The sequence below is a fragment of the Protopterus annectens genome, chromosome 14.part0 (genome assembly GCF_019279795.1).
Source record: "Protopterus annectens isolate FY-2018-M chromosome 14.part0, PAN1.0, whole genome shotgun sequence".
Classification (NCBI taxonomy): domain Eukaryota; kingdom Metazoa; phylum Chordata; order Ceratodontiformes; family Protopteridae; genus Protopterus; species Protopterus annectens.
The window spans coordinates 1,024,627,715-1,024,650,377 of record NC_056748.1 but is presented as its reverse complement, the minus strand read 5'-3'; the positions used below and the strand labels follow the sequence as shown (position 1 = coordinate 1,024,650,377).

The following is a 22,663-nucleotide window of genomic DNA, read 5'->3' as shown; positions in this document are numbered from 1 at the left end:
GCAATATAGTAAAAGGGTAATAAGAATCATAGGTAGAAGGTCCATAAAAGGAAATATTAGGCAAAAATCACAAGCAGGAAATATAAGATATACAACAGTGACAGTAGAAAGAGGTGGAGAAGAAAAGAGAGTAGCAGGAGAGGTACAATAAAGGAAACTTCAATAGGATTTAAGTTGCAGAATACAGTCAGACATAGATAGATTAGTGTAATATAGGAAGGTGAGTGAGTTTGATACAGCAGGATTAAGGAACTGTAGAGATTAAAGTAAAAGTTAAGGTAGGTACTTCTCAGTAACTGGGAGAATAGGGGCATCTTGAGACAATGTAGCAGTTGTCGCATGTTTACCAACAACCACATAATCCTTAAAGAAACAGACACAGTACGTGAGAAATGTACTTACACAGTAACACTGGAAGATACTCTCTCATACAAGTGCACATCAGGTTGTTAAAACCACACACACACACACACACACACACACACACACACACACACACACACACACACACACACAGACTGATGTATGCTGAGGCACTTATAAGCGATCTTCCTAAACAACAAAGCTTGCCTAGACTCCATGATGGCAAAGCTGTGCCTCAGCAAGCCCAAAGGCACTCAGAAAAAACATCACCAACAGCAAACATATAGTCACATTTGATGGAGCCTCAAACACTAAGGTAAGCAAACACACTTACCAGGACTCAGTTCTTAGGGAACTCCTATGTAAGCTATACTGATTCCCCTCTAACCAGGCTAGACAAGGAGAAGGTAACTGTTAGTTGTCTATTTGGAGCTGGGATCCACCAGATTACACACAAACTGAAGTCACTTCATCCGAGGTACCAGTATGATTCCATCATAGTCCATGTAGGTGTAAGTGATCTGAGACATGGTTCTCTAGACTATATGAAGAGAGACATTATGGACCTGTCAGACTGTGTCTCAGGCCGCTATGAGCATAGCACTGAGCAGCATATTACCTTCACCAAGGATGATGCCACAATATGATCAAAAGATTATTGATTTTAACAAATGGCTGTCTTTTTGGTATCATTCTAAGGAGATCCAATATTTGTTAGCTTGGGCGGACACAGTTAATTGCTTTGCTAAAGATGGTATGTACCTGTCCCCCTAGGCTTTCAAATACTGTTTGAAACTTTATCCAACCCCAAAGTGCCTTTTGTAGGTAATGCCAAATTGACAAACTTACTGAGACATGGTTTAAAGTGTCTTGCCAATGCAAGGTTTCAGTGCCTTCCGCACATTTAGACCAGTAGCTCCACAGAAAAGGGTTAAAGGTGTAGGTGTTTTAATACATATCAGTAACAAGCATGTCTCAAGGTTGGTCACATGCTGGACTTCTTCCATGTGCACATCATCACAGACAAAAAAAACTGTAGCATAGCCTATCCAGCTATAGGTCACCCTCCATGTCCCAAGAAGCTCATAATGCATACTTGGATGAACTGGAGACACTTACCATCCAACCTAACACCCTACTTATGGGAAACTTATTCTATTATTGCTTGAGAATCCTACACAGCTTCAAACCTACAGGCACAGAGATTTCCGGACTTCATCAATACAAATACTCTTGAATAAATAGTGAATATACCCAATAGTAGCTCCAATATACTGGACTTCTTACTCACAAATTTTGGAGAATGCTGCACCCTCCCCAGTATCTCTTCCTCCCTTGAAAGGTCCATCCATAAAACTGTCTCCTTTGACCTCAAAATCAACTCTGTAACCCCCATTAAAATCAGTGACAGGAACCATTCCAAGGTAAACAACCTTTTATTAACTGATGGTTTGTCCAAATTCAATGCCCCTCCAAACTTTGAGAACACAGCAGCATATGCTGAATTGCACTCAGAGACTCTCTGCATCCATATCATTGGCTGCATGAAAGCTGCTGTACCTACCAGAAATAGGCCCAGAAGTAGTCCCAGAAACAAACTGCCCTGGTGACATCCTAAATTAAACAGGGTATACAGCAAAAGGAAAACAATTATGGCAAACATCAGGAAGGGTATTCTCATCAAACTAAATTGGAAACTACTATGCTGTTAAGAAGTCAATCAAAGCTAACTTTGAGGTTAAGATAATCTCCCAGGTGAAAGATAACCTAAGACCTTCTTCAGCTATGTCAGAAACATCAAATGCAGCACACAGCAATGTGCTAAACTGGTAGTTAGTGCCAAGTTCACCAAGCCTGGCAGTATAGCAAACCTATTAGTGGACAAATTCAGTTCCAACTTTACCCACTCCCTTACCTTAACCATGCTCCAAGAAATAACCTCAGGCTATAACTAGGGAGAATATACTGGCTGCATTGTCTAAAGCCCAGAACACAGCCTTATCAGGACCCCTGGAGTCTAGTCTTAAAACCGTATTTGTGCCACGAGAATGGAGGACTGAGACAGTCATCCCTTCATAAGGGAAGACCATCAACAGATCCTGGAAACTACAGACCCATTCGTCTACTAATACTAGGCTTATTTACAAAGCCATGGAAAGAATTATCACGGAAATTAGCAAGGACATAGGAGACCTCCAGACACTGGATCCATCACAGTTTGGCTTTGTCAAAGGAATGTCATGCTTTCTGAACCTTTTGGATTTCTTTGAAAAGGCCACTAGGGGTAATGGATGAGGGGGAAATGGTCCATGCTGCTTATCTAGATCTGGCTAAAGCATTTGCTACAATATTCAAATGAGGCATTGTCAACAAACTTAAAGAACAAGGCAAGCATTGTCAACAAACTTAAAGAACAAGACATAAACCCCTTTACAACATGCTGGATATCTATCTGGCTCATGGATCAAATCCAAGAGGTGAGGATCAGTAAGTCCACCTCCACAAAGAGGCTAGTCACCATTGGAGGCCCCCCAAGGCTCTGTGCTGGGCACACTCCTCTTTGGCATCTACTTTTCAGATGTTAAAGCCAATATCAAAGGACTTTGGCTGACCAAATTCACAGATTATTGCAAACTGGGAGCAGTTACTGGATCCCTCCATGAAGAAAACACCCTTTAGGAAGGTCTAATACAGACCAATGCTTGGTACCAAAGCCATGGCTTAAAAGCCAGTACCAAGAAATTCATTATAGTACCTTTGGGAAGTCTACCAACCTGGGTAACTTCATTATCAATAAAACACCCTTAAAGTTTGATCCATAAGTCAGGGATAAGTGCCTTGGTGACTGTCTCGAAGAAGTCCACCAGGTTTAACAGGCAAGATCTCCCTTTGACAAATCCAAATTGAGTAGGGTCAAGTGTTTGGAGTTTACAAATGTCTTTGTTGTTAATGTCCATGATGATTCTCTCCATGGTTTTGCAGATAAAGCTAGTCAGGCTGAAAGGTCTATAGTTCCCAGGGTAAGTGGAAGCACCACCTTTGTACAAGGGGATAACTGTGTTCTTTTTCCATTTAGCTGGGATGAAGCCAGTGTTTAGACTATGATTGAAAAAAGTATCCAATGACATTGCTAATTCTTGTTTGAGTCCATAAAGGACACAGCCTGGTATGTTATCAGGTCCCACAGATGCTGTGTTTTTGACCTTAGAGAGGGAGTTCACAACCTGCTCTTTAGAGATATGGAGGTAGAGGACAGGTGGTAGGGATGTCTTGGGTTAAGTGTGGCGGGGAAAGGGGAGTGAAGTTTTCACAGCACCTGTTGGCTAACAGGCTAGCAATGTCCACAGGCTCGGTATATGTGGTATCATTAACTACCATTTCAGCACAAATCTGAGCCTTTCCTTTTAGGTTACAGATGTAACTAAAGAACACCTTATGGTTGTCCTTAGTTGAGGAAGCTAATTTGGATTCGTAGTTAGCTTTGGAGAATTTTCTCCTTCACAAGGGGTCTTATTTGCTTGTTTAAGCTGAGGAGGAAGTGCTTCCAGTTTGGGGCTCACTCCCTCTTACTCTTAGAAAGCAATTTCTTCCTGTTATTGTAAAGCCTGTTAGTGGCAGTTGTCCACCAGACAGTGGCAGTTGTCCACCAGACAGGTTTGCTCTTCCTCGAGGAGCTTGTTTTGGTCCTATCAGGTACGTCCAATTAATAATATTATTATTTTAAGACATGAGTGGTCAAATGTTATTAGAAAATATGTAGTAATACAGTTACAAAAATAAAGGACTACAGGGCATCTGAGGATATTATGTCAAAATAATTTGAGCAGAAGATATTGCATTTGACTTGAACTGCATGTCATTTGTAGGCGTGTTTCTGGTTTAATTTTCAAACATTAACTTTTTGCTAAGTAACATTAGCTTGGATGCTTGAGCATTTTAATTGATTTTGGACTGATTATTTTTTTTTTTTTTATGTAGTTCTAAAAGATTAGTAACCTTGGCAAGAGGCCTGGCACCCGCTTATCTGAGGTTTGGAGGCAAAAGGACAGACTTTCTTCAGTTTCAGAAAATGAAGAGTCCCACAAAGCGTCCTGGTCCAGATTACTACCTCAAGAACTATGAAGATGGTAAGAAGTAATTCTGAAGAAACAGAGATGCACAAATATATATGAATTTGCTGTGCATTGAGAAACCAAATGCACTTTTTTCCATATACTGAGTCAGAGGTACTGGGAAGCCTGCCGTGTGTATGTACATTTGTTTTCTAATATGTAGCGTGAGTAACCCAAAAGAAGGCTGCTCCTGATACATATCGGATAAGTTAATTTCTTATTAATGCAGCAGGAGTGACAGCTGCTGTGGCATTTTTTTTTTTTTTTTGTGGAACATCCTGAAGTGCTATGTTTTCTCTTTTTTTCAGCTGTCCTATGCAGCTATAAGTTTATTACCATAGCAACTTCAATAACATTATAAAATAAACTGGTGCATTTGGGATCCAGCTTATTTTTGGTGTTTTTTTTCCTTTTTCTGCTGAGTTCTAGATTGTTCATATTTTTGTTTGCGTGATCATAATTGCTCCACACCTTGTTTACTCTTGTTTGGCAGTGTATTACAGTGCTGTAGCACTATATGACAGACCCCAGTATATTATTGAATGTGTATTTTGAGACCATGAATTCTTGGAAAAACAGCAAATCATGTTTGTTTTTTAAATGATAACTGCTTTTTCAAGTCATAATGACCTAAGGACAAGAATAATAAAGTGGAAGTGTAAAGTCCCAAACTCATGGGGTTACAAAATGGCTTTTCATCTGTGGGTGCTGCACTTTTGCATGATGCCATCTTCTTCTCGAGTACTCATGTTTAGAGCATTTGCATACTTGAGCAAAGTATGCAGAGGTACAGGTTTTTGGAGTTAAAATCGAACAGTTGTTTTTCAAAAGGTTGGGATTTGAGATATAACAATGGAACCTAGTTTGCAAGTTCCTTCTCAGAAGTACAAGACCTGTAATTATGAGTCCTTCAGCCATGAGAAATTAAATATGTTTATGGAATACTAGAATGTTAGACTTGATTTTAACTGTAGTATAATTTTTTTAGGATACAATAGTGTCATGTGATTTCTGGAGGCATTACGATTGGTTGTTTTGTGGGTTAAATAAGCCTGCTATTTATTACTTCAGTTCATATGAATTCCTATTTCCATGGATAAAAGCATTAAACTAAAGTTCCTTGAATATTTTATAAAAACGCTGGTTGCATTATTGGTGTTTTTTGGTTGCCATTATGCTCAGAACTGAATTTCTTGCTGCCTATTAGTTCTCTTTTTGATTTCTACTGTATTTTCTATTTATTTCAAAATGAAATATGATCATCAAAGGAGTATAGCAAATTGCAAAACTTCCTAAAATATGACTAAAGCATTTTGGAAGTGAGACTTCACATTTACTGACTTTGCACTATCCCACATCTGTGCTTTTACATCTACTAACCTAGAGATCTCTGTGTCTTGGAGTAAAGGCACTCTAACCTCTGGCCAAACTCAAATTTAGTATATGCTCCTTTTATTAATACTTTCAGTTTAGCTGTTCTAAGATAACAATTGTGTTCCACAAACTTTTAAAAGGAACCTGTAATCTGGCATTCCATGCAGTATGTCTTTATGTGACAAAACTGTAAAATCCACATTGAAAGCACATATTATTCATGTTGACCACTTGTTTTTATGCAAATTCTATGGCATTGTATAGATAAGAAGTGGAGCCCATATAAGATCATAGGTAAGTACTATGCTAGCTGCACTTGCATGCTGTTTTAAGCCTATCCACTTTCCCTTTTTGCACTTGAATTAACCCATTCCATTTGGTTAGAGATTGGCCTTTGCACCTAATGAGAATAACTGGGATCATACCACAGTTAATTTGAGGGGACCCATGCATAGGATAAAGCATATTAAGAGCTACCTCTGTCCATTGGTAGCATGGTGGCATTCCTGGGGTAAGTTTTCTGTTTTCCCAACCATAGATCCAAGTTGTGCTTGGAAAGAGACAGGGAAGAACCTTTGTTTTATATTGATGGGGAGTCTATTCCAGAGCAGCAGTATCCTCTCTGAGATATACTTGCCACTCCAAACCATTCTCTTGATGTTGCAGAAGAGGTTTACATCCCTTGAACAAGTATTTCTGATGACATTTCACCTGCTGATGTGCACTAAATCTATCAGTATTTGGCTGGAGGATATATTTTATGCCAGACATAGGTCACCTCTTAATAGTCTTTAGGATACTGTGTACAGTGACAGGGCATCGAGGTGGTTTATGCAGGACACATTGTTTAGGCCTTGTGTCCTTTAAGTAAGATATATCTGTGGGTGCTCCAGTTGTTGCATGTGTTTGAACAGATACATGCCAAAGAGGGCATTATACTCAATCACTAACCTAATGAAGGCTGAGTAAAGGGAGGCAATGGCATCCCTAGATTTAGAAACGATTCCTTTGTTTATAAGCTGTGGGATATAAAATGGCTTTCTTATAATAATGGACACAGGTTGTTGAAAAGTTATATCACTGTCCACATAAGTTACTAAATCCCGAACAACTGGGTCAACTCTTAGGGGCATATTGTTAGTATGGTATTTGCCTGGGGTAGTTAACTTCCCAGAGGATACAATAATGCATGTTTAGCACCAGTTATTTATCTCAGCCAAATCTTCTTGCAGGATGTCCAAGTCATTTGGGGGTATAATATCTGCTAATATCTAAATATTATAAATATAAAAATGTTAATATCTTGCAGCTGTTACCAAAAATCATTAAAGAGTTTGTATACTGACACTCATTTTCCTGCAGAGGTGGGAGTTTGAAACATTTTTGGAAATAGAGAAATATTAATAAAAAGGAGGCATCATTTTTTCAATAACAATGCACACACACACACACACACACACACACACACACACACACACATTATACACATATATATATGTTGTTGTTGTGTCTTTCGGCTTTTCCCGGTTAGGGGTCTATATATATATATATATATATATATATATATATATATATGTGTGTGTGTGTGTGTGTGTGTGTGTGTGTGTGTGTGTGTGTGTGTGTGTGTGTGTGGGTGTGGGTGTATGTGTGTATATATATATATATATATATATATATATATATATATATATATATATAGAAACACTTTGGAATCTTGAAATACTGAAATGTTGAATTTCAGTATCTCGAGACTAAATTATCGAATTTGCAGTTGCGTGAAACTACAGAATATCTAACCCACAGTACTAATGGCGAGTTAGGTAAGTGTTATGTTTTTTAAGGGTTTTGGGGAGGGTTTGTGTGTTTGTGAGTGTGTTGGGGAGTTTTAGGTGTGGGTTAGGGTAGGGAGGTAAGAGTATGAGTGTGTCAGTGTTGAGAGTGGTGGTATTTGTATGTATGTGATGTGTGTTTGTGCAAGGGGGATGTAGAATGTGTGGTGGTGGGTTTTCTGTCTTTCGGTGTTTAGTGCAACCTTGGAGTTAGTATATATAAGTAGCAGGGGTGTAGGTGGCACAGCACCCCCACATTGGGGATGCAGGGGGGCTTACCCCCTGCTTATAGGAATGGTGTGTGTGTGTGTTTTGTTGTGTTTGTGTGTGTTGTTTTGATTTGTTGTAGTGTCGGGAGGTAGGTGTATTTGTGTTTGTATGTGTGTGGTGTAGTGTTTTGTTAATGTTCACGGTTTTGGTTTTCGGCTTTGTGAGTTTTCGGCTTTATAGTCTCGAGATACTGAAATTTGATATTTCAGTATTTTGAGATTATAAAGTGAATCCATATATATATATATATATATATATATATATATATATATATATATATATATATATATATAGACACCTTAAAAACTTTAAAATATACTTCTTTCTAGGAAACATCTAGTTCAACATTTCATTATATGTGTAAGAAATGATTACTTCTTATAAAATGTCTTAATCTACTTTCTTCTTTCGGCTGTTTCCATTAGGGGTTGCCACAGCGGATCATCTGTTTCCATTTCTTCCTGTCATCTGCATCTTGCTATGTCACACCAACCCACTGCATGTCCTCTCTCACCACATCCATAAACTTATCTTAGGCCTTCCTCTTTTCCTGTTACCTGGCAGCTCCATCCTTAACACCCTTTTCCCAATATACCCAGCATCCCACCTCAGTACATGTCCAAACCAGTGCAATTTCACCTCCATACTGTCCAACCTGAGCTGACTCTCTAATATACTGATTCCTAATCCTGTCCATTCTCGTCACACCCAATGCAAATCTTAACATCTTTAACTCTGCCACGTCCAGCTCTGAATCCTGCCTTTTTGTCAATGCCACTATCTCCAACCCATATAACATAGATGGTCTCACTACCGTCTTGTAGACATTCCCTTTCACTTTTACTGGTACCCATCTGTCACAAATAACTCCTGACACTCATCTGCATCCATTCCACCCTGCCTGCACTCTCTACTTCACCTCTCTTCTACACTCACCATTACTATGAACTGTTGATCCCAAATATTTAAACTCATGCACTTTTGTCAACTGTACTCACTGCATCCTCACCACTCCTCTATCCTCCCTCTCATTCACACACATATATTTTGTCTTAGTCCTCCTGACCTTCATTCCTCTGCTCTCTAGAGTATATCTCAACCTCTCCAGGGTCTCCTCAACCAGGTCTCTACTCTCACTACACATTACATTGTCAACTGCAAACATCATAGTTCACAGGGGCTTCTGTCTGATCTCATCTGTCAACCTGTCTATCACTATTGCAAATAAGAAAGGGCTCAGAGCTGATCCTTGATGTCATCCCACCTCCACCTTAAACACATCCGTCACTCCTACCTCAGACCTCACCACTGTCACACTACCCTCATACATATCCTGTACCACTCATACATACTTCTCTGCCACTCCTGACTTCCTCATACAATACCGCAACTCCTCTCTAGGCACTCTGTCAGATGCTTTCTCCAAGTTCACAAAGACACACTGCAACTCCTTCTGATACTTCTCCATCAACACTCTCAGAGCAAGCATCACATCTGTAGTGCTCTTTCCTGGCATGAAACTATACTGCTGTTCACTAATCATCACCTTCCTTCTTAATTTAGCTTCCACTACTCTTTCCCATAACTTCATGCTGTGACTTATCAATTTTAACCCTCTGTAGTTACAACTCTGCACATCACCCTTATTCTTAAAAATTGGTGCAACTGCACTTCTTTTCCACTCCTCAGGCATCCTCTCACTTCACAAGATTTCATTAAATGATCTGGTTAAAAACCCCACTGCCATCTTTCCTAAACACCTCCGTGCTTCCACAGGTATGTTATCTGGACCAACAGACTTTCCATTCTTCATTCTCTTCATAGCTGTCCTTACTTCCTCCATGCTAAGCCGCTGCACTTCCTGATTCACTATCCCCATATCATCCAACCTTCTCTCTCTCTCATTCTCTTCATTTATCAGCCCCTCAAAGTACTTTTCGGTCTGCTCAACACACTCTCTTCACTTTTGAGTATGTTTCCCTCATTATCCTTTATTAACTTTACCTGCTGTACATCTTTACTAGCTCGGTCCCTCTGTCCAGCTAATCTGTACAGGTCCTTTTCTCCCTCCTTAGTGTTCAACCTTTCATTCAACTCTCCGTACATGTTATCCTTAGCCTTTGCCACCTCTCTCTTCACCATACGCCTCATCTCCTTATACTCCTGTCTACTTTCTTCATCTCTCTGACAATCCCACTTCTTCTTCACAAACTTCTTTCTCTGTATACTTTCCTGTACTTCCTTGTTCCACCACCAGGTCTCCTTGTCCTCCTTCCTCTGTCCAGATGTCACACCAAGCACCTTTCTAGCTGTCTCCCTTACCAGCTCTGCTGTAGTTACCAAACTATTCGGTACCTCATCACTGCCACCCATTGCCTGTCTTAACTCTTCCCTGAACTCTATCTCACAATCACCGTTTTTCAGCTGCCACCATTTGATCCTTTGCACTGCCCTCACATTCCTCCTCCCCTCCTTGGTCACCAGTGTCCTCCTACTGACCACCATCCTATGCTGCCTAACTGCACTTTCCCCTGTCACCAGTTTACATTTTCCAATCTTCTTCAGATTAGCCTTCCTACAAAAGTTATAATCCACCTGTGTGCATTTCCTTCACTCTTGTACATCACCCTATGCTCTTCCCTTTTCTTAAAATACATATTCAGCACAGCCATGTCCATTCTTTTTGCAAAATCCACCACCATCTGACCTTCTGCATTCCTCTCCTTAACACCATACCTACCCATCACTTCCTCATCCTCTCTGTTCCCTTCATTAACATGCCCATTTAATCCACTTCAATCACCACTCTCTCATCCTTTGTATATTCACCACCACTTCATCCAACTCGCTCCAAAATTTTCTTTCTCATCCATCACACACACAACTTGCGGAGTATATGCACTAACAACATTCATTATCACAACATCATTTTCCAGCTTAATAAACATCACTCTATCTGACATTCTTTTCACCTCCAAAACACTCTTGTCATACTGTTCCTTCAGGATAACCCCTGTCCGATTTCTCCTCCTATCCACACCATGACAGAACAATTTGAACTGCCTCCAATACACCTGACCTTACTCCCCTTCCATCTGGTCTCTTGCATGCACAATATATCAACCTTTTTTCTCTCCATCATATCAGCTAGCTCTGTCCCTATGCCAGTCATACTGCCAACATTCAGAGTTCCTACTCTCACTTCCACACTCCTAACCTTCCTCCTCTCTTCCTGCCTTTGGGCATACCTCCACCCTCATCTTCTCCTTCAGCCAAAAGTAGCCCAATTTCCACCAACACCCTGTTGGCTAACAGTACTGGTGGTGGTCATTGTTAACCTTGGCCTCAACAGATCCGGTATGGAAATCTGTATTGTTGTCCGCATATGTCATTTGGCAAACATTTTACACTGGATGCCTTCCTGATGTAACCCTTCCATTTATCTGAGCTTGGGAATGGCACGAAGAAATGCACTGGCTTGTGCATATTCAGTGGCTGGGTTATAAAAGGTCTTAATTTACCAAGCACTTTGTATTTCTTTAAGAGGAATTCTGTTTTAACATAAGCACATCCCTGCAGTTATCAGCCATTTTTATGCATGTGTAAAGAGGTGTGCACTCCAAACACTCATTCTTATTTGGTATTTTCATTAAGCCAGTCAAAAAATGTAATGTTTTAATTCCACTTTTTTGTTGCTTACATTGCTAATTGTTTCCGTATGAAATAAAGTTATTATATATTATATGCAAACCATTAAAGAGTAATGCACAGCTGTATGGATTAATTAGAGCATATAGAATAAACACTGCTAAAGTGTCTGGTGTCCACCAAGACTCTATATGTTTTTGCTTACTTCCAGCTAAGTTTGTCATAAAGTTTTGAAGTTAGCCACCTAACAGTATCACTGCAAAAAAAAGGGGGGCAGGGTGATATTCAGTAATGTTACCTTTGTAGCACTAAAACAAAAGAAAAGAATTGCCTTATTACCTTACCAGTGAGACAGAGACATGGAAAGACTGCATGGATCAGAAGCTGATTAGAGGCTCATTTGCATGTCTATCAATCAAACACCTAATGCAGTTGAATCATCAACATCAGTATTCCTCCTACCGACACATGCATTGTTACACAGCCATCCTACACACACACACACACACACACACACACACATGCACACACACACACACACACACACACACACACACACACACACACACACTCACACACACACACACTCACACACACACACACACACACACACACACACACACACACACACACACACACACACACACGTTTGATTTCCTCAGCTTCCATTGCCTAACAAGTCACTTAAACAGGCCCTGCTCCAGGGCTGAGTGTGAAAAAGATTTAAGGAGATCAGTGCTCTGCCTTGGAAAACAAATATAAATAAACAAAAATCCACCTGAAATAGTCAGTCCGGCCCCTAAGCATGCACACACACATGCTGTTGTGTGTATGCAGACACTCCAAAAACACCTCCCCACAGCATTGTAGTTCATAAGTACTTGCCTAGTGTATTGTTGACTATCTCATGGCTTGCATGGACAGCAGTCACTGTATAACATAAAATACTGTGGTCACACCCCACAATTTGCTTCAAAATAGCAGTTGAGGTTTGTGAATCTCTCTGTCTGTCTGTCTACTGTGCTGTTTAGTTTAGATTGGTGATCAGATGCACCCTCAGACTGCTGCGTACAGCATTATCTAGCAGATCACTGTAATGCTACTTGCTTGGGGCTCCATACCGCTGTATGAATCCAGCAGTCCTTCAATTGATCCCTCCTAGTGCACTGATCAATCCTCCTAGAAACAGGGCTAACAATGTGCTGTGTGTTTCTGAATACTGCTAAATATTTATTAACCAAAATGCACAACATCTTTAAATTTAGAATTCCCATCATATGACATACTTAGAAGAAGATGATGTAATAAGACCACAACAAAAAGTGATGAGCAGTGAAGCACAGAATATATAAATCAAGGCATCACAGACTAAGTATGGGAAAGAATGTGATCATTAGAAATACCCTTTAATTGTAATAAAATAATAAAGGCATTATGTTACTTTTAGGAGTAAATGTTGTGGCTGTCGTGTGCTGCTGCAAACATTTTATATTTCCCAGTTGTAAAAATAAAGAAACCTCATTAAGTACAATACTGGAAAAATCAAAAGTGCATAAAAAGTGCATATAAAATAAAATTTTCTAGAATATAAGCCCCCCCCCACACACACACACACTTACAAGAATTCAAAATCTGCTGTGACATGGTACCGTATAAAGTGAGAAAGGCACTGTCTAAATGGAGAGATGATAAATCCGCAAGCAAAGGTGAGTAGTATTGCAGGAATTGAATTCATCCTCAAGTCTTGGTGAGTACCTTCACAAGGTAGACCCTGTTTTTCACAAAATCTCACCAAGATGACACTGATATATAGACTGTATTTTATATAGCATATATTATGGGCAGAAGTAGGTTAACAAATAAAGATAGCTGGGTGCACAAGACCCAGGATATAAAAGCGCCCAATCCTGGTAGGTGCACTGGTGCCTGGACCAGAAAAAATAATAGTGTAGAGCTGTCAAGACATGTAAACATTACTACAATGGGGCTAGGCCAGGCTCAGGGGGAGGATGCCCCCCTGTTTTAGAAGGAAGTAGTAGTTCTACAAAAATCACAAAAACTGATAGCCCAAAAAAAGAGCCATAAAGATGATAGATGATATGTGGACTACTGAGGGTAAGAAAGAAATTATGTATTGTTACTATTATGCATGAAGCCCAGAATTTCCAGACAGAAGCTTTACAAAAAGATTGAGAGAAATTAGAGGAAAGAAAAATACTTGCACAAGAAAAACTGCCAGAAGCTTCAAATAAAAATCTGTCTTCATTAATACAACAGATTTATGCAAAACATCATATACACCAAGAATCATTGGGTCATTTGGAAATAGAAGCAACTGAGGAAGTGCAAAACTATAAATAAAATCTAGAGATTATTGAAAGGTATAAAAAAGAAATATGGAAATGGGAAAGAAAGCGAGATGTGATATGGTGCAATATTTATGCAAAGAAAAAAGCCAAATCAGTACAAAAAAGCAGCACCAAAACTATTCGTAGAATTTAAAAAAAAAGAGAAGCTGAAGTTATGGAAAACTTGCAAAGTGAAGGGTTTAGTATAGAAAGCCTAAAACAGGTTATATCACAGTATAATGGAAGAATGGGTCCCCATGTAAGGAGAAACAGGACACACCTGAAGAAGAAATATGGACGTGGGAAAGAAAAAGAGATTTAATACAGTGCAATATTTATGCAATGGAGAACGCAGAACTAATCAATACAAAAAGTGCAGCAGCAAAGACATTTGAATAGAAATACAGGCAAAGGCATCCAGATACGGAAAATGTAACAATACAGAAAATAAAAAAAGAGGATTACTAAAGGAGAAGTTAAAGAAATAGAAACTGAGGGTTACCTGCAAAGTGAAGGATTAGTGTAGAAAATCTATCTGTGATAACATCACAGCAGGATAGAGCAATGGTAAATTAAAGAGAAATCAGTGGAGTGGGAAACATCTTATCAATTTCCATATGAAGATACTTTGGAGCCTTCTATAAGAAATGAGTGTAAAAGTTCAGTTGGAGTTGTAAAGCAAGGGAAAAATAGGAAACTGTGGCAACTCTGGCACAGTCAGTGTTGTGGTGTGATAGGTCAACGAGTTCCCATATGAAAGAGCCACACATGACACAGGGTGAAAATGAAGAGAACGTGGCACTGGAATATGCTTTGGAACTTTTTGTAGAATGCCTGCAGGAAATGGAGAACAAAGAATGTGCTCTCAGTTTAGAAGAAAATGACCTAAGACGAGAGTTGCTTGATTTAATAGAGATGGACAGACATATTAAGTTCAATGAAGGAAATAGACTACAGAAAGTCAATAAAACCCAAAAATAAGAAGCTTGATAAAACAAATGAACGCAGTAATTAAGACTGTTCATAGAAATTCATGTGATATAACAGAAGTAAATAGGATATATTACTGTGCAGCTAAATTAATAACAGAAAAAGTCTTACCACAAAAACACAGGGCAGCGAGTGAAAGGAAGAAGAAATCAAATGCCATCATGGACGTGTCAGATAGAGAAAACTATATAGCAATTAAGGCAAGAAGTATCACTGTTAGAAGAGTATAGAAGTGGGAACAGATCATCAAAAGTACTCAGAAAAATAGACATGTAAAAGCAATTTTGCTATATCAGAATAGATCAGGATCTATCGTGCACTATCACAAATAATAAACTAAAAATATCAGCACAGGCAGAAAAAGACAAAGTACAAAATAAGCAATTTACTGGTGACCCAAAAAGTTTTATAGGGAATTGAGAAACAAGGCAAAAGGGATTGAAACACCACCAAAAATAGAAGAAAGATCTATGAAGATCCTGTAGAACATAACAAAGATGCTAAATGGATAGAACAAGTAAAAGGAGAATTAGAAGTTCAAATGTACAGAATATGAAATGGGATAAAGCAACAGTCAGAGAGATTAAAACAAAGTTAAGAAAAGCTCCTAACTGGAAAACCCCATGCCCAGATGCAGTACCCAACTGGCTAAAATATTAACATCTTTGCATGAAGATTTAGCCATGAGTAAGAACTAGTTATATGCACACCCCGAACAGACACCAATCTGGTTAACAAGAGGAAAAACAATACTCCTTCTTAAGACTGAACCTCCAACCTATCCTAAAAACTATAGACCAGTAAATTGTCTTCAGATGATGTATAAACTATACACTGGAAATGATGCCAACATAGTTTGACATTTAGAAGAAAATTCTATCATGGCAATAAAACAAAATGGTAACAAAAGTGATATAGAACAAAGAATCATTTGTTGTTGTTAAAGTCATAATAGAGAATTGTAAAAGGGGAAGAATATAAGTATGGCATGGATAGACTACAAAAAAGCATTTGACAATGTCCCTCATTCACGGTTTAAAGAGTGCTTAAAAATGTATAAGATATACAAGATATAGATATACACTGATCACTTACATTAAATGACCATGAAACAGTGGCAAACCACTTTGTAGTTAAGCCATGGTAAAAGACAAATTATTATTCCAGGGATAAAAATGCAAAGGGGGTATTCCAGGGTGACTGTCACCGCTGCTGTTTTGTCTTCCCTTAACCCATTAAACTTTCTACTTAACAGATCAGGTCATGGCTACAATTTGGTTCCCAAAAAAGAACAAAGTGTAAAGACTTCTCACTTCTTTTTGTGGATGATTTAAAACTGTATAAATCATCAGAAGAGGAACAGAAAGCAAGTGGTCAAAACATTTTCAGATGATATAAGAATGTCATTTGGTCTTGGTAAATGTGCAAAAGCAACCTTTAAAGAAGGAAAACTGCAGCACCAAGAAAACATCAGCCTGGGACAGGAATGTGATATAAAAGAATGTGAGCAAGAGGGAGAATATAAATATTTGGTAACTGATGAAGGCTCAACAATAAAACATGAACAAATGTGAATAAAACTTAGTAAAGAATATTTTAGAACACTAAAATTAACACTGACAATAGGGCCGACATCTAGGAACAAAGTCCAAGCTATAAACCAATTTGCTCTTCCTGTTCTGACTCACAGCTTTGGAGTGGCTGGCCCCAAAAGGTACTGGATCAGATGGAAAGGAAAACAAGAAGGATGCTTCATGTATATGAAGACTATATATTCCCTGTTTTGAAGGAGGCATGGGCTTCCTTGAAATTTACTACATGTATAGATCTGCAGTTGTAGGACTGCATACATATCTACTGACCTCAAAAGACCCAAATATAATGAAAGTTTTAAAACATGAGGAGAATAAGTTTAAGATGACTTCCCTGCTTAGTTTAGCAGAAGCATATCAGTGTCAAGCTGGAATGGAAATCAGACCAAAAGTAGATAAAAGTCATGCAGCAACTGAATGTGCCAAAAAGCAAAAGAAAGAATATAAGGTGAAGGATCAGATGAGAAGGCAAGAAATGTGGAAAATGCATAAATATATTTGCAAATATGGAAAACACTTGGAACAACCCCATGTTGATCAGGACTGAATGCAGGAATGGTTAAGGAATGATGAATTAGACGGAATGTTAATATTGGCAGCCAAAGATAGCGGACCATGTACACATTGGTTTACAAAGTCCATTGAACATGTTGGAGAAACAGACAAATGTAGGTTTTGTAAAACAGAATTGGAAACAGTCATGCATCTTGTTGTTGGTTGTGATATACTAATGGAAGACGGAATGTATACTGAAAGGTATAATAATGTGGCAAGATTGTTGCACTGGGGATTGTGCAAACATAATATTAAAGTAGATGGAAAAGTGGAAACATGAGCCACAAAGCATCATAGAAAATGATGAGGTTTATACACTTAGGATCGGACATTAAGAACAATTCAAAAAATAGATGCGAGAAACCCAGATATAATAGTCCATGAAAAGAAGACAAAGTGGCATTGATTATTGAAATTGCTACACCCAGTGATTGTAGTGTGTTATGTACAGAGAGAGACAAAAATCATAAAATACCAGGATTTACAGGTGGAAATGAGGGCAATGTGGAAGAAGGATACCCAGACAGTTCCAACAGTTGTAGGAGCAATGGGTCTTATAAAAAAAAAAGCATTTGCGAATGTACTTACATGTGTTACTGATGCATGTAATGCCACATGAATTTCAAGAGGAGTCAATACTGGGCACACTATAGGTGCTGCAAAGAGCACTTCTGGCTAATATCAAAGGTTGAAACAGTACTAATTTCATGAATATTAATCATACTTTGATTTGGAATGGGATCTATTCCCATCATGGTATTAGAAACCCAAAAGACTTTGAGAAATTAAAAAAGAAAGGCACATTGTTTTATTAAGTTCTGCATACCTCAGCAGAAAAGAATATTATAGTCTCTAGTTTCTCAAGAGGTGTCATGTCATACATTTACATTAAAGATTTAAACTTAACTGTGAGGTCTTTATTGGTATAGTAAACTCTAAAAATCAAAACATCCCTTTACAATGATTGTAAAGAGAAGTTATTTATGCTACCAGATTAGGCTTTATTTTTTTTATTTAGGACAAACAGGTATTTCAACTAATAACCCCACAAACCCCACCCCTGCACAACTCTACAAGCCTTAACTTACAGTGTAAATCTCCTACTCTGTTTACCACAGCCCATAAACTAATACATTCTCAGAAAACAGCACACAAATTAGTACAGCCCATAAATGAGTACATTCTCTCAAAAACAGTATATAAACTAATACACTCCCCAGAAAACAGCCCATAAACTTATATATTTGCCCTAAAACAGCCATTTAAACTAATACATTGCCCAGAAAACAGCCCATAAGTAAATACATCCCCCAAAACTGCCCATAAACTAATACATTCTCCAGAAAATTGCCCAGCTCTAAAAGGAATTCTACAACCCCATACCACTAATCAAGTCCAGTCCAACAACCAAGCTCTAATGCCCATCACAAGATCTATTAACAGTGCAGGAGGTTCATTATACTCTAACTAGGTTGTAAAAACATGGAACCAGATCTCCTGTAAAATAAGATAGAGTCACAATGAATAGCTTTGGGGTGTCACTGAAAAAACAAACACTAAATGACTGGTTGTGATCTTTCACTGGCTTAGTCTAAGCCCCTAGAACTCAGCCACATTCCTTCTAATTACACTGTATTATCTCTTATCTTTCTTTACTCTAACTTCCATACAGTTTTTCTTTTACACTAAAACCCAAAATGCACCTCTACTACTTTCTCTCATGTTTTTACATGCTTTCCACTCCAGCCTACAACCCACGTCTTGTCCCCTAAAAGAATTTGTCTTGCAGGTAACCACTGATGCATCTGCTTCTTTCATACATGCTTTTACCTTATATCTATCCCACCCTCTACATAGATAATATCCTACTAGAATTCTTTAAACAAATCCTCCAGTATAATCCTTTCGCTTCCTGTATTATCCATCTTTACATATTCTATTGAAAAATCTCACTAGTTAAGTTAGCTTCTCTTAAATGCCATATTTCTATCTAATCAACTACCTCATGTTTCAATAACTCAGGGGTATGAAAAGGTGCTCTCCATTATCCTATGTATTGTCCATCTATCCTCATCCCCTTTTTCCCATTTTCCACATGGGGTTAGGGTGTCACCTCAACAGTGACAATCATCTCGAGCCAAGGTTTACACCGCCAGGTGGCTAGCCCTGACACATTAGTTCATCAGTGCTACTCACTTGCAGACACACTTGCACCTACGGCCAGTTTGAGTGTCCAATCCACCATCTGCATGTCTTTGGAATGTGGGAGGAAACCAGAGCACCCACAGGAAACCCATGTGACCACAGGGAGGATATACAGACTCTGCAAAGAAGGCACCCCAGCCGAGAATCAAACCAGAGAACCTCTTGCTGTGAGGAGACAAAGCTTAACTGCTGCACCACAGTGGCCGCTGATTATCCTATGTATTGTGATGTTATATAAACTCACTGTATTGTCTAGATTATATTTTTTCTGTTATGTAATGTATTTCTTCTTATCTATGGAGCTGGGCCACCACTGAAAATTGGAGAAACCCCTGTCGGAATTTCCTGGTAAACAGGATGAAATAAATAAATAAATAAATCTGAGTCTAATGGGGTGCAGTACGTACAGAAGTCTGTGGAAAGAAGAATGTCTTCAATGTTGGTTTCACTCGGGCAGAAAAAAATAAAAGAACATGCTCTTCCATGTAAGTATTTTAGTATCAAATGAAGATTTTAGTCAGTTCTAATCACATAACATATGAAGATGGTGCGTGATACAATGCAGAGACCAGAGCAATGTGGAATAAAGGCATACAGATAGTTCCAATAGCGGGAGGAATAACAGGGCTAATTAAAAACAATTTATTTTCAAGGATACTTAAATATGATGCGGACACATATAACTCCATGTGAAATGCAGGAGGCAGTTCTAAGTACATTACAAGTGTTAAGATCAGCACTCTTTCAAACATCAAAGACTGAAGCAGTACAGCCTTCATTAACTTTAAATATACTCTGAACTCACTTCCAAAATACTTACTGTATTACACCAGAGTAAGTTGCTTACACTGTGAGCAGGTCTTTTGGGATATGGCCCCCCAGTGTAAGCCTATTTATAAATAGGCCTTACACCAAGAACATGTCTTTTGGAGTCAGGGCAAACTTATATTGGAGTAAGTTACTCACAGTGAGAGTAAGTCTTTTGGAATCTGGCCCCGACTCAGTAATATGGTCCTTTCCTGTCATAGTATTAGAAATCCTAAACATTTGGAGAATTTAAGAGAAAGATATCTTGCTCTAATCATTTTTCTGCGTCCTGACTCACAGTCATAGACTTACATAAGTTATGTGGAGAGTTGTTCATTTTCCATAAAAACCCACTGTTTGTGCTCTGGCAATGATTTCACAACCCCTGGAAATATTGCATGAAATTCACATGCATTTTAGGTGTCATTGCCTATTATCCAATATTAAATTACAAAATTCAGCAATATATATAATCCTTATGGATGTCAGATGATGGCTCTCCCTGCGCCCCCCCCCTCCGTCTCCTTCTCCTAGGCCCAAAGCTTTCTTCATGCATTTCATAGTTAATAAAATTAAAAAACTATCCTTTAAATTTAAATTTGGATACTTGGTACTAGTTAGAGGGACTCAACTTTGAGTAGACACCTAGATAACACACTGCTAATAATATAAAGACAGTTCGGAATAGAAGGGAATTTCTTGGTATCTGCACAGCTGCTGTAGATCCATATCCCCTTAGAAATGTACTTCCCAACACCTGAAAAGCTGGCATTACCGGTTAATTCCACAAACCTCACCACTGCTGATTTTTGTCCCATAACACTGCTTCCAGTCCTAGATAAGGTCCCAGAAAAATATTCTATTCACACATGAATATATTCAAAAGAGTTGTGGTCATCTCCTGCTTCAGTAAGCTCTCTAGTTTGGAAGAAACATCATGACTGGAATCTGGACCCTCAGGAATGATATTATTCAAGCAGTGGATGACAGCCTCCTCAGAACAGCCACCTTTATTGATCTCACTGAGGTTTCTGAACTTGTAAATCATTATCTCCTTTGTGTCATCTTTGATCATGTCAGATTAAGTAAAAGAGCATCACCTTTGTACAGAGTAAATCCTTTTGCATAAACGCTGGATCTACAATATCAGTCACTTCCTTTCTTATCAAAGGCATTTCACAAGGCCCTGTAGTTGCACCTCTTTTCTTGTATTCATTCTTTTTATTACCACTTTCCCTTCCTTACTACCAGACATCAAAAGCTTTCTGTGTACCATGCTATATGGTCTAGAGGAATAAAGCCCAGACAATGTAAGTTTGATTACAAACTCAAGCACTAGAGGAGCTAGGCAGTGGCAGGTGGGGTGAGGGGTGTCCTTGAGTGGCTTATGCTAGCTTATTCTTCCCAGGTGGAGGGACAGTGGAGCAGCAGGAAATAGGTGTGTGTCACATATGAAAACATGGACAATACATTGCAGTGCCAACTACATGCTAACCCATTGGACTATGTATGCATGCAGAGGGTGGGTTACGCCAGGGAGGAAAACACTCCAGCAGCAATATGGTGATTCCACAAGATGTCTCACTAGCCCCAAATATGGTCAGAGGGAGTCTGGGTAAGTTCAAGTAGATTCAGTAGCTCTATCAGATGAGGCGAAGCACTGGAGTCAGCTGTAGGGGAACTAAAAATAGTAAAAACAAAAAAAAAATCTTATATATGATGTATTTTGAAGGCATGTTACTTCCAAAGCTTCCATCTCTCCCACAGCAATCAATGACATCTTGAAACTGACCCATTCAAATGTTTGTCTGCCTGTGCAACTGCAGCCTATTATGTTTCTCCAGAAAAAAAAAAACATGATTTTTTTTGAGCAAATCTCCACTGAAAAGAGTGCCATATATCTATTCTGTTGTTGTTCCCTCAGGTGTCACTTTACAGAACTTTAGACCCTAATCTATCCTTTAGATATCGCATCAGCCAAACAAAATCAAAAGATAAACTCTTATTCAATACCTGCTTAAATCTCAGACTGAATTGCATTTGGAAGGTGTACACTCCTTATTAAAAAAAAAAAAAAAAAAAACAGACCTCCCCACATTCCCCATTCTCTATAAAATCCACTAGTTCTAAAGCACCAGTCTACAACTTGGATCCTTCCTCTTCAGATTAAATAAAACAAGTTCCTGTCTGATCCTAGACAGTAAACTAAGCATCCACTCACTCGCCTTCTCTGCCTGCTTAGGTCTCAGGATGGTGATGCTCTCATTCTCAGAAGACCTAATAATAGACTCACCTAAATTGACTATGCTTGCATGACCTGGGACTTCCCTCCTCCCCCCATCCCTCAAGAATTGAAATGGCTATAAGACGCTTCACTCTCAGCTATCACTTCTTATCCACAAAAGGCTCAGATATTACTGTTTTGATTATCTGCCAATCACTTTACTACTATCTTGACATAATAGCTTCAAGGATTAGTGAACAGTGAAGGGATGTATGGCTGGACCAAAGCAAATTCATATGGATATCAATGCTGACAATGCAACTAGGAGAGGTTAATGCTGCCAAAT

The 22,663-nt window shown here is 38.8% G+C and overlaps 1 protein-coding gene across 1 annotated transcript in view; it reads left to right on the top strand.

The window, feature by feature from the left end:
• The window catches only part of HPSE2 (heparanase 2 (inactive)), a 2,291,060-nt gene that overhangs the window by 139,310 nt on the left and 2,129,087 nt on the right, over positions 1-22,663 (top strand). Inside the window, exon 2 of the mRNA XM_044056830.1 lies at positions 4,342-4,490. Within this exon, the coding sequence (XP_043912765.1) occupies positions 4,342-4,490 (149 nt within the window). The remainder of the gene's footprint in view (positions 1-4,341; positions 4,491-22,663) is intronic.